Source organism: Neovison vison, chromosome 4 (genome assembly GCF_020171115.1).
Source record: "Neovison vison isolate M4711 chromosome 4, ASM_NN_V1, whole genome shotgun sequence".
NCBI lineage: Eukaryota > Metazoa > Chordata > Mammalia > Carnivora > Mustelidae > Neogale > Neogale vison.
Window position 1 is genome coordinate 31,526,535 of NC_058094.1, and position 14,301 is coordinate 31,540,835.

Here is a 14,301-nt window from a genome sequence, read left to right on the forward strand (position 1 = left end):
TTAACCAACTGTGCTGATTCCTTTTTCAAGATTATAATTTCACTCTTAGGAAAGGTTTGACACACTGAACTTTAATGTACCTAAGATGCTGCGACTGCATGCAATGTTTTAAACAGTCAACATATTGATTGAAATTCATGTACATCTCTACATTTTAGATCTTACTGGCAATGGAATGTAGTCAATTTCAGTTAATCAAGCCATAATAAAGAAAAAGAAGTCAGGTAATTAACTGATTTAAACCCAAATGATTTATTTTTTAAGTTTTCAATACTTACATCATGCAACTTAGTAAATGAAAGTTTCTAAGAATTTCACAAAGGCAATTCAGAACAGTAATAATGATGTATACTCCTTACTGAGACCATGATGTATGTCTGATACTATGTCAAGTGTTGTATATATGATTCTCATTTAATTTTTAAACAATCTTGTTACATTTTATGGTTCCCATTCTATCCATAGGAAAGGTGGACCTCAAAATGGTCAAAAAGTGCTAAGTTACAGTTAGTAAAAGAGATGAGAGTCAAATGCAAGTGTGTATGACTCCAAAGTGCATGTTCTTTTCATTATGCCATCTCTTTATAAACTGGATTTTGGAATAATTGTCCTTACCTCAAACTCTGGACAGAACGTAAAAACAAAGGTCTCTCCAGTACCATAAAAGCCATCACTCACTTTAAATGGCTCAGATGCTAATGCACCAAAAACCTAAGGATTAAAAAAAGGCATGCTCAATGACATGACTATTAATTTGCTTCATTAAGCATTACCTCACTATTTAGGTTTAAGTTAAGATGTAAAAACAACCAGAAATTTAATATAATTTTATCTACTTCTACTTAAAAAGGAAAACACGATTGGCTATTATAAAATTTTCATTATTGTCAAGTACAAAGCCTATCACATTCTCAATGGAAAATTTTTCCTAGTTTTGAAATCTAAAAGGATGCTTATTGGGATGCATGGGTGGCTCAGTCATTAAGCGGCTGCCTGGGGCTCAGGTCATTATCCCAGGGTCCTGGGACTGAACCCCACACTGGGCTCCCCGCTCAGCAGGAAGCCTGCTTCTCCCTCTCCCACTCCCCCTGCTTGTGTTCCCTCTCTTGCTGTCTCTCTGTCAAATAAATAAATAAAAATCTTCAATTAAAAAATTTTTTTTTAAATTAAAAATTTTAAAACTTAAAAAATTAAAAATTTAAAAATGAAAAAAAAAATGCTTATTATGACAACTAAACAGTCTTAAAAAGTGGTTATTGGGCACCTGGGGTGGCTCAGTGGGTTAAAGCCTCTGCCTTCGGCTCAGGTCATAATCCCAGGGTCCTGGGATCGAGCCCCACATTGGGCTCTCTGCTCAGCGGGGAGCCTGCTCCACCCCCCTCTCTCCCTGCCTCTCTGCCTACTTGTGATCTCTCTCTCTGTCAAATAAATAAATAAAATCTTTTTTTTTTTTTAAGTGATTATCACATTTCAGGAGAATGTATATGCACAACACACATACAAAAAGGATAACAAGTTACAGGGGGATTACAGGATTTAGGAAAGCAAAAACCCTTCTGCACAGGTAAACATTCTACTACTAAAATGGTATATGCTTTTTTTGTCTTCATTAGACAATAAATTCAATGAGGGAAGGCTTTTGGTCTGAATTGCTTGGACCTGTAATGCTATGCTTTTACACAGAACAAGATACAAAACATAAATAACCTAAAAAAAAATGAGTGAATAAGGAACTGGGACAAGGTATTTCAATGCTCTGGGTCTAAGTTTCCACATTGTAAAATGGGAATATAGAGAGTTTTATAGATGATTTCTATAGTCCCTTTAACAATCTTAATTTTTTATAATCTATTGATAATCTGCTTTTACGGTATTTATATTTTTAAAATAGACTTTCTTACTGAAAGGTGTAAGCATATATATATACATATCTCATATAAATACAAACACACGGCTCAATGTGGAATTATCACAAAGCAGTCTCATTTGACCTTCAATTAGAACAAGAAACAGAACATCATTAGCACTTCAGAAGCTATCCCTGTGCCTCCTCAGCATCACCACCTCCACTTCCCCAGGGAAGTTAAAAAGCCAGAATACCATAGATCTGTTTTGCCTGTTTATGAAATTTCCTTAAATGCATTTGTAAGATAGTTACTCCTCAGTGTCTGATTTCCAACTCAATATAACATTTGTGACATGAATCTATGCTATGGCATGTAGTAAGCAGTTTCTTCATTTTTGTGCTGCAATTACCTTTTACTGGGTGTAACTTTGGGAAAGTTGATGAAATTCTTTCAGTCATAGTTACTCTTCTTTAGAACAGTGATGATAAAAGTATCAATCTCATAGGGTTTTGATGATTAAATAAGATAATGCACATCAATGATTAGTCAAATATGTAGGAACAGCACAATAAAGATGTCAGGAGTAGTAGTGTTTTGTTTTTTAAATTAATATTGCTATTTTATCCTGTCATTACTCTCCAATCTGAACTAACTGACCTGAATTAGATGTTTCAGGAACGAACCAAAACCAATACCAATATTTCTCCTGCTTACCTATGGTTTTATTCTTGATATCTTCTTCACACAATTATCTTTAACTTTCAAAACTATGCTTTAAGACTCTGTAATTTTCACCCTATCCATGAATTTCATTCTCACCTTGTCCAAATAGATATGAACACCCTTTATTCTCTCTCTAGGTTCTCACTACATTTGGCATATTTGGCTTATTCCAGGAGATACTAGTATACCTAAATGTTCTTTTTTACCAGACTATAATCCCTTACAGTATTCATGCTCCTATCTATCCTCTGTAGCACTCAAAAATGTCTTCTATATTAGAAGTACTAATAAAATTATCAGATAAACTTAATAAAAATGTACTAATGAAAATAATTTTTATGAAAAATACATTAAATGTTTCTTTTAACTGTAAGCTCTTGAAGGGTAAGGTGTCCATTTAGTTATTTTTCATACCTGCCCATCACTGTCTTTAATCACCATCAGCACTGGGGTGTCTAAACCTGTCATTGTTCGATAAAGAGTCTTCAAGCTTGTGCCATGCTTCCCAGTGCCATAAACAAGAGTCCATGGATAGCCAATTGTTCTTGGTGGAAGATGCTTGGTAAGCTTTGAAAAATAAAATGTTAACATTTTACTTGATAGCTTACTGTCAATATACCAGACAGTAATGTCAGCTGAAATGGAATGGTACTTTATAAAATGTAGGCTACAAAAATAACAGTAGAAATTATTCTCAAAGATACAGAGATGCATAAAGAATAACTGTATACTTCTCAGAATGAAACAGTAATTGTGCACCAGGAAAAGAAAAGAACATGCCAAGTAAGGACATGGATTAGAAGAGAGACAAGAAATAGGGTTTACTTATTGTTTTTACCCTCTGCTAATTTAAGCAAAAATACTGAATGGACTGTTAGATTATTAACAAACTCTCAAATAATGGGCCCTAGAAACTGAGCTTCAACATTTTACAGCTGTGTGACTTTGAGAAAGATACTAAATTTCTCTATGCTTAAATTTTTTCACTCATAAAATACACACAATAAGAGTATCCAACTCTGATAGGTCCTGTAAAAAACACATGACATAATCACATAAACCAAGTACACAGTAAGAAGTCAAAATTTTGGCTATTATAAGATCTCATCTAAATTGCAATTTTTTATTTTAATGTCTGCTCCTAACATCTACTGTTGCATTAGTTGCTATATTTTGTTTACTTTTATTCACAGGAATCGCTTCTCGGCCTTTTGGCTAAGATCAAGTGTAGTACTTTTATTCACAGGAAAGGAAGACTAATAGCAGTAACCTACTTCTTTAGCTTGAAAACAACTGAAAAGAGGCCGTTTTACTCTTATGGACATACACTCAGAAATGCACATATGTACGTCATACCTTTTCAATTTGATCTGGCAGTAAGAGTTCACTGGGATCACTTAGGTTTGGTCGAAAAGATTCAGACTCCAGGTCTGCTTTCAATGGAGCAATCTGCTTTGAATTTAGGTCTTCTCTTGTAGTAATCTAAAGAAGTAAACAGCAGCAGCATGTTAATATAAAACTGCAACATACATTAAACAATGTCTGCCTTTTGCGAGAAATAAAACTTTGTACCTTAAAAGAGTGGGCTAAAACTTTAATTTAGGATTTTAGAAGTCAAAAGATGATCCATCTAATAACAGTAGTATATCCAAGGTAGGAAAAGATTTTTAAAATATAAACAGACATTTTTCTCAACCACTATATGATGGAAAGATAATGATTAACACCCCTATTTCTGTGTGAAAGGAAAAGTCACATGCAAACTTTAATTTTCCTGCTGAAGGGCAAAAGTGAGCAGCTAACTTGCTATTTATCAATGCTATTTAAAATATGTGGGATTTTTTATTTTCATGGTAAACATAAAATTTGCCAGAAATAATTAAGAAAACTTTCTGGGTGCCAAAATTTTAAAGAATGATCCAAAGAAATATAGCTTTTCATCAGTATGTGTGCATATATAGATTTATTCGCTTCACTGAAAAATTACCATTACTTAGAAAATGACTTCCTTATTATTACTTTCAAAACACTTTTTGTAAATAGAGTTGGGCCACACAAGAAATTTAAAGGTTAATTTTTTCATCCTATATTTTAAAAATTAGATAAATGTGACACATTAAAAAAGAATATATGCTTTTGCATGATAAATATGATCCTAAAACGATATTCTTAAAATGATAATGTCAATTAACTCAAAACAAACTTGGATACAATCTATTCTGTTGAAACTTTTTCATATTTTATTATTATTTTATAAAGTACCATTATTACTTTTATTTTAATATATAAAATGCAGTAACATTGGGAAATAAAAGATATAAAACATAACTATTATTGATGTAACTTTTAAGTCGGAAAATAGAACTCTATTGGAGCAGATAACTAAAATGTAGCAATGTACAGCAACTGATTCCATTAAGAATGAAATCTTGCTAAATTATTTTGTTCCTTTAACAGATTTCTTACCAAACCTAAACAGCATATATTTTCAACCAATACATGTTCTAGAACTGTATTGTTTTTTTGATGAGAAGTTAAACTATATTAATTCCTTCACATCATCAGCATGTTTTACCCTTATTCTGATGATGTGAAAGGTTAAAAAAAAAATCCAAGGCAGCATGAGAAGCATTAAAAGTAAAGAAAAAATTCAGTAGTTCTAGCACAGCCATGAAAACATCATCTCATTAAGAAGAGGAAAACACACAATACACAAAACTGAAAATTGAGTTCAATTGTATCACTTTGTTTCTTAAAAAAAAAAAATCACAAAGATTATTTTATGGAATTTTAAATAATTTATCTAGTTCTGAGATCTAGGATATTATTCTCAAGTATTTCTAATACCAACCAGGAATACCTCAAAAACAAAAACAATTTATCTCATTAAAATATTTGATGTGAGGTTGATACAACTGAAATAACCTTAAAGAAGAGAAAATATTTAAGTCCTGTTATTCATTAAAAGGTTTTCAATTGTCTGATAGTACTTCATCTTTCAGATTTTATTTAGTAAAGATTCAACCTCAAACCCAAAACATTCTTCCAATTTTAAAATTAAATGAACACTTCTCATTGCTCTAAGAAACACACAATACTGAGAATAGTTCGACAGTGACAGAAAATTCCTCTGAATATTTTTAAAATGAAAAGATGACAGAAAAGATAGTCCTAGAGCTCTTCAAGGCAAAACTGGACTCTTTAAAAACAAAAAGGAATTTTCTGATAGGTTATTTTAGTGCCACAGTCAAAACAAATCCTTTAAAAATGAGATTTGCCCTGACGGAAGACACTAAAAACAGGGAGTGTTCAATCTCTGGAGGGATTTAAACTACTGAATGGGGCACCTGGAGACGTCTGCAGAGTGTGCGTAGTTCTTCAGTATTTAGAGCATCGATCCTGCGGTGATACTCAGCCACTGACACTACCTGAATATGGAGACAGGAAGACAATAATTCCACTGACAGTTGAGAAAAAGAGCCAGAACAAAGTAAAACAAAAAAATGGAGAAATTTAAATGGAGAAAGAGAACTGTATTCAGGGTTTCCTTCCCCACTCCATGCTGAAAATCCAGGGGATACTGATATCAAGCTATAGTGAAATACACATGAATGAGTTTAAAACTGCTACATCCAACTGGTTCATAATATAAGGTTTATGAACTGCTTCATATAGACAGAATTTGATTGAATAAACAGAATTATAGTTGCTATTTATAAAGGAAATACTACAGAAAACAACATGCTTTGCTAACATCAAAGACAAAATCGAAGATAACATCAAAAATCATAACGGCAAGCATTTTATGAAGAAAAGGCAGTTTCAACTCTTCCCTCCAAATCAGTTTAGCTCAAACATTATATCTTAAAGGCAATGCTGGAAGAATTTCTTCTAGGCAAAGATAAGAAACATACCCATGCTATATGATCTGTATCAGAAAAAGGAGGAGGAAGAATAAGAAATGAAGTACATTAAAAACCCAAGGTAGTAAGAAAAATAAGCTCTAGAAAGTAAAAATTAGATTTTCAAAAGTGTATCTAATCAACAGTACCTTCTCAGGCATGTCTACTTCAGTCTTTCTACAGGACTCTTTTCAGTTTTTATCTTTATATTATTTCTTTATATTGGTACTGTAATAGTCATCTGTGACTAAGACTTAATGGCTTTCCTATATTCTGAATTCCTAAGAAAACGTCTTTACCTTCTTAAGTGCCTAGATCAGTCTCTTGCATAATGCAGGTGAAAGTTATATATGAAGAGGAGCATTATTATAAAAGTTCACAAAAACACACAAGTTTCCTCAGTTTGATACAATAGCTACAACTTTCTCAGATCATGACCAATTCCTAAAACAGAAACCACAGCACAGTGAACTCTGGTTGTACCATAAATACGTGCTGACTCTCCTGAGGTATGACAGATTGCTCTTGTGATCAACACAGTTGAACCACTGGCTTGGAAAGAGTTGACTTCTAACCTAGGTTTTAAAAAGGCTCTTCTTCTAACCAACTAAAATAAACGAACCACCCATATACACTGAGGTAACTCTGACAAGTTATATAAGCCTGTTGAAAGCTATGAAAGACATGAGAATAGTAAAAAGGAAAAGAAACTGAATAGATATGTTTTCTCATAATGTTGACTTTTACAAATTGACAATGCATGCAAGGTGATGGTTGATTCCACTCACAAAGAAACCTAAAATGGTTATGATCTCTAGAGCCCTAGAGGTTCAGATGTATCTGAGTTGGGGCCCTTCTTTATTTCTTCATAAAACAATGGAATTAATAAGACCACATACAAAATAAATTTTTTAAATGAAATAGTATGAGGAAATAAAATGCACACATACAGGACATACTGTCCTGCACATAGTAAATGATAGCTATTATTGCTAGCGTTATTTTTGCTTAATTATTTTTCACAAATTACCCTAAGGACTAAAAGGTAACGTCTGAAGAGCTTCCTTATTTACTTACTTCTTGATTGATTGATAGTATTTATTTATTTATTTATCCATAGTAAAATACTTCAGTTTTGAGAGCTCAACTATCTTGCATACCATGACTCTTCTGAAATTAATTTTAAATTTCAGGATTAGATAAAAATATTAAAGACCTTTCAATTAAGAACAAAAAAAATTTCAATAAAGGTGAAAGAGAAATTAGATCTTAAAAATTTTAAAAATTACAGCCTGTTTTTCTATGACCAACAAAAGAAATCTCCACAAAATATTAAATGGCCAGCTATATTTTTCTTTTTTTTCCCCAGGGTGTTCAATCTGATCAAGTCTCCTAGCCAAGAGTTTTCAAATTATATGACTTATCTACTCCTCTGCATTCCTTCTATCCTTCTGGTTACATTAATTTTATACTTATTTCTACTAAAGCTCCTTCTGTTACCATATTAAACACATTTCTTTGCTAGAAGTAAAATTAAATTACGCTCACAAAAGGAATCACTTACAAGCTAACCATATCAATATCACTGAGTAGGAGGTATCACTGAGGGAACCATGAACTGCCATCCTAAGTATAAGCTTATAACATTTGGTAAAGTCATAGTTTCTTTTTACTGTCACAAATCTACCTTTTCTCATTCACACTGTTTTTGTAAAAAGTTGTATTTTGGGACTTACAAACTCATTACTTCCTCAGTCCTAATATTTCCTCAGGCTATAATGAATGAAGATAAAAGAGACTGTCAAAAGAGTCTGTGAATTAAGAAAAAGGGTGTGAAATCAAATGAGTACAGAAACATAGGTCATATCAAAATAAATGAATAAAAACTTACAGATTCCTAGTATATATGATGGAACTGAATTAGTTTTTTCTTTTTTTTTAAGATTTTATTTATTTATTTGACAGACAGAAATCACAAGTAGGCAGAGAGAGAGGAAGTGGAGAGCCTGCTGCAATGCAAGGCTTGATCCCAGGACCCTGGGATTATGATCTGAGCCAAAGGCAGAGGCCTTAACCCACTGAGCCATGCAGGCACCCCATGGAACTGAATTAGTCTTAAATTAATTTTTATCCCTTTGGTAAGTCATACTTCATGTACAGAATTTAATTACCCAAAAGATGAAGTAGATTAAGTAGAAAATGGATACATCTCTACAAAATGTCCTATGCCAATTAAAGATGCAGAGTTTGAAGAAACTAACCTCAATTAAAAATATATTCACTATCTTGCTAGAGTCATTTCTTGAGGAATAAAGTGGTTTGCATATACTGCCAACCCCCCGCTGTAGAACTAAGTACTATGACCCACTCTCTACAGAATTGAGTGCTACTCTCCAGTCTTTTCAGTCTGACAAAGGACTCTCACACAGATAAAGTGTTTCCCTAAGCGTGTATTTTCACAGAATACAAATGTAGGGGCAGGATCAAATTCACCCATCTCTATTACAAAGGGACTAACAACAATCAGTACAGAACAAAAGCTAAAACTACAGTAAACTTACAGTTTCTGTCAGTCCCATGAGTAAGAACATGTTCTTCTCCTAGACATAAAGACCAATGCTATGGTCTAATAGTCCTCCTTCTAGGATGTTCGGTATTTCCCCAAGATTACCCCACAAAAAAACCCAAAATCTACCTTCCCCCAATTTCCCAGCAGACTAACAAAAGTCTGGTAGATAGCTGTGAATGTGACATTTTTATTCCTTACTTATTTCTTACTTTTGTTTCTTAGTAAAGGGAAATGGAGTAGAAAGACAAATATTACCTAATCAATGCCATTTATACTTAGTTTGTTACCCCAAAGTATGTTTAATAAGGAGGAAATCTAAGTGCAGGAGCTAACAAAAAGGCATACAACAGCATCCTTGAAATCACATAAACTTCTGTTCTATACATACACACCAATGTCTTTATTATAAAATAAGACCTGATTATGTTAAAACTTTGCTCCTTTTTTTCCCTAAATGACTACTTTCAAAATAATACTTCATGGGACTATAACAAATAAGGTATAAAAGAAGCAATTAGAGAATCATAAATTAGCCAAAAAGTAGAAAGAGGGAAAAAAAGAGATCCACAGTGAATCAAAACCAGAACATATTATCAAAGTTTTGATTTGAATAAATCTATATTTAAAATTACTTCCTCTTAAGTGTATTTGTAGGTGACTCAGATTTTCATGAGAAGGCAGATATATTCCCTGTTCTTTTAGTCAAAAAGAAACCCGTTAACCACTCAAAACCACTCAATTACACTATGTGTATACTGCTTATGCTTTCTGGAACAATAAATATAAGAAGTGAATCTCAAAAAGCGAATAATCTTATTTTCTCCACAGTATGCCAGAGAAAAAGAATACTCGTTACAAATTCTTGACATATATAAATCCACTATTACAGTTGGATATTTCAAAGCTCCTATCTCAGTCATTTATAAATCCAGCAGGCAGAAAATCAGTAAGAACATAGTCAAACTGAAAAACACCTCAATTAACTGGATCTGGCATGGATAGTCTACTCATCCAACAACAACAGAACACAATTTCTTCTCAAACTCACGTGGAACATTCATTAAGACAGACCACATTCTGGTCCATAAAACATAACTGAACAAATAGGTATTATAAAAAGTATGCTCTCAGACCACAACAGAATTAACTAGAAATTATAACAGAAAAACAGTGGGGAAATCCCTAACTACTTTTCAACAACACATTTCTAATTAATGCACAGTAAAAAAAAGTCCTGGGAGAAATTCTAAATGTTTTGAACTTCATGAAAAAAAAAAATCCAAAGTACTGAAATTTTGGGATGCAGTGAAGACAGGAATTAGAGGAAAATTTATAGCATAGCATGCATATATAAGAAAAGGAAAGATCTAAGATCAATAATCTAAACTTCCATCTTAGGAAACTAGAAAAAGAACAAATTAAATATGGAGTAGAAGAAAATAAATGATAAAAAAAAAACAGATATCAATAAGACTGAAAACAAAATACAGGGAAAAATCAATGAAACAAAGAGCTAATTCTTTGAAAAGGTCAATAAACTGATAAACCTCCAGCCAAGCTAATTAAAATAAGAGAAAAAAGAAATGAATTATGTCAGAAATGAAAAGGGACCATCACTATTGATCCCACGGACATTAAAAGAAAGGAATATTACAAAGATTTTATTTATATATTTGAGAGAGAGCGAGCAGGAGAGGAGAGAGGTCAGCTGGAGAAGCAGACTCCCTGCCAAGCAGGGAGCCTGATGTGGGACTCAATCCTGGGGCTCCAGGATCATGACCTGAGCCAAAGGCAGTCGCTTAACCAACTGAGTCACCCAGGCACCCAGAAAGCAATATTATAAAGGACTCAATACTTATAACTTTGATAACTTAGATGACATGGACCAATGCCTTAAAAGAAACAAACCACCAAACTTACACAAGGAAAACAAAACAAAACAAAATAGATCTACTGAGTAGGCCTATATTGATTAAGAAATTTAATTAGTGACTACTTATCTTCCAAAACAGAAAAATATGAGGCCCAGTTCTAGCCAACTAAAATGAATTAGTTACCAGGAAACATCAAGATACTCTATAGAAAGCTATGCAAACTTGTTGGAAGCTATGAAAGACGTAAGAATAAAAAAATGGATAAACTGAACAGATTTCAATTTGTGTCATTATTATTATATTGACTTCCGCAAAGCAACAATGCATGTACCCAAAGAAAATTATGATTGCTGGCATCTGGATTCACTGATAAATTCTATCAAACATTTAAGGAAGAAATTATGCTAATTCTCTACAGTTTCCTCCAGAAAATAGAGGCAGATGAAGTATTTTCCAACTCATGCACTAAATAAACACCTGAACAGACACCTCACCAAAGAAGATAAAACAGAAGGCAAAGAAGAATATGAAGAGATGTTCAACATTATTCATCATACATACAAATTAAAATAATGGGATACCACTACATACCTATTTAGAATGGCTAAAATCAAAAGAACTAACATCAATGCTGGTGAGTATGTGGAGCAACAGGAATTCTTATTTACTGTTGGTACAGTGGAAAATGGTGTTGCTGCTTTGGAAAAGTCTGGTAGATTGTTACAAAACTAAACATACTCTTACATAATCTGGCAACCATGCTCCTTCATATTTACCCAGATGATTTGGAAACTTATTTTCATACAAATTCTTCATGTAAAACAGCCTTTCAAGTGTCAAAACTTGGAAGTAACTAAGATGTCTTTCAATAGGTGAAAGGATATATCCAGACAACAGAGTATTAAGTCAGTACTGAAAATAAATGAGCAATCAAGCCATTAGAAGACAGTGAGGAAGTTTACGTGTATCTTATTAAGTGAAAAAAGGCATTCTGAAAAGTCTCCATATTGTATGATGGCAACTGTATGATACTCTGGAAAAGGCAAAACCACAGAAACAAGAAAATGATCAGTGGTTACAAGAGGGATAAATGGAGGCAGCACAGGGAACTTAAAAGGTAGTGAAACAATCCTGTATCATCCAATAATGGTATGTCATTCCACAGAATGTGAAACAGAAAGAATAGACCATAAGGTAAAATACGGACTTACGGTGACAATAATGTACAATGTTAGTTCATAAATTATAACAAGTAACACCATACCAATACAAGCTGTGAATAACAGGAGTACTGTGTGTTGGTGGCGGGAGGGGTATAAGGGAACTCCATACTTTGCACTCAATTTTTCTATAAACCTAAAATTGTTCCAAAAATAAAATCTATTACTTAGAAAAAATCAGGGGAAGGATAAACACAAAATCTGGAGAAGTGGTTACCATTTTGGGGAAAACATGAAATGACAAGGAGAAAGAACATACAGGCTGATACAACTGCTTTGATAATGCTCTAGTTCTTTAGTTGGGTAGTGGGATCATAGAAACTCACTTTATTATTACGCCTCCTAACTTGCATATGCAATAAGTATACTTTTCAACTACTAAGTCAAATGAATAAAGAAAAAAACATTCTACACTGAATATATATGCATATATCTTTTCAGTTAGGTTGCTGACTAGAAAGCAGATGTTTTACATACAATAAGATGTATATAAATACAAGTTAATAAATTTCCTGTGAATAGGTACTACAGGTAGGCAACACAGTATAGCAGAAAGAATACTGGGTTTGGGTGCAGACCTCTGCCTTATTTTTAATTCTGCTTTTTAGTAGTTTTGTGAAGTTGAACAACTGCATTTAATCTCTCCATTTCTATGTCTTTCAAACAGAAATAATATTTTAAGCACTTTATGAGGAATAAATGATAATATATATAAGCCATATATCAAAATAAACACTGACACATTAAATATGCAAAATAAATGTTAGTTCCCTTCCCCTGGCTATACTGTAAAGATTTTGAGAGAGAGTAAAGAATTTAAGGGCACAGGCTAAAGCAAGAATGCATGGATTCAACCATAGCTCTGACCCTTATTTGTTGTAATATGACTGCCTTTTGTTTCTTAAAAGGGAGATCAGAGTAGCAGTTCTCACAATGAGGATTAAATGATGTTAAGTGTTTAGAATAATATAGTGTTATTAGCATACAGTGTTAGAAGTGATTATTTTTCTCATTAACATGATCATTATCTTGAGCCAAGGTCACTGGAAGATTTTTACATTTAAAGTGGCTCTTCTTATGGACTTTTTCTTACAGAGATGTAAATAATTTATCACAGGATTTTTTTCTCCTATTTTCATACATGAAAGCCTAAGTACAAAAAAAAAATTTGTCTTGTCACATAAGGGCCCAAATATAAAAACAACAAAAAAAAAAGTTGACTAATGAAATATTGACAGAGATAAAACAATGTTGCTATATTTAATGATTTGTGACTTTAATCTGATTAAGCCTAAATTCTTACTATAAAATAGGCTTATAATGCTCAAGCAAATTACTACTGACAGATATTAAAGAACCAGGATACGGCATATGGTTACAATAAATATATAAATAGCTCCAAATAAATAGTTAGAAATTATAAAGTTTAGGTTGTTTGTCAGAATAAAGTCTAACCTGGCCTTAAAAAAATAAAGACAGGAAAGTTAAGCATGCTTGATCAATATAGTTCTCACTGAAGTTCAATGGCAAAGGTTTAACTTCATTCCATATATATTAGAGCATATTTTACTTATTAGTTAATGTCTCTGAGCCTTAACTCATTTGTAAAATGAAAATAATCTACATCTGGTTAACACACACAGTTACTACAAGGTGAAATATGACACTATATACATAAGCATTTAGAAAATTGTCCTGGTTTACATAAACTCATAGTCCTATTAATACTAGCTATATGACAGTTTGTCAGTGAGGGCTACAAATACCATTCTACTAATCAGTTGAGTAAAGATAGGATGAATTGTGAAAAGCTACAAAATATTTGTTATTCTATAAGAATCATTTTCTATTTTTGGTTTTAAAGCAGAAGAATGCCTTTTCAGGCAAAATCATATTAGGGAATCTCAATCTACATAACAAGACCTGCTATCCTTTTAAACCTTATTTTCTTAAGCTTTTCTTCTGCCTTACAGCTACTAGGGTATCCACTCTAAAACAAGGAAAACAGCTGGAAAACCAGAATGTGAACTTGTCCACACATCAAAACATATCACACTGTATTGTCCCATTTTTAACAATACATCCTGGTGAAGTAAGGAATTTAACAGTCATGCTCTCTGTGCTCCATGACAGCTTAGCTCAGTAACCATTCATACCTGTTCCCTC

The 14,301-nt window shown here is 32.8% G+C and overlaps 1 protein-coding gene across 11 annotated transcripts in view; it reads right to left on the reverse strand.

Annotated features, from left to right (window-relative positions):
* The window catches only part of OXR1 (oxidation resistance 1), a 447,011-nt gene that overhangs the window by 5,119 nt on the left and 427,591 nt on the right, over positions 1–14,301 (reverse strand). For 8 of the 11 annotated variants that reach the window (XM_044245095.1, XM_044245096.1, XM_044245093.1 and 5 more), the window contains 4 exons: positions 5,918–5,998; positions 3,927–4,052; positions 2,985–3,137; positions 616–711 (listed from right to left, as the gene is read on the reverse strand). In XM_044245095.1, the coding sequence (XP_044101030.1) occupies positions 616–711; positions 2,985–3,137; positions 3,927–4,052; positions 5,918–5,998 (456 nt within the window). The remainder of the gene's footprint in view (positions 1–615; positions 712–2,984; positions 3,138–3,926; positions 4,053–5,917; positions 5,999–14,301) is intronic. The other 3 variants (XM_044245094.1, XM_044245098.1, XM_044245103.1) reach the window with 1 other exon arrangement.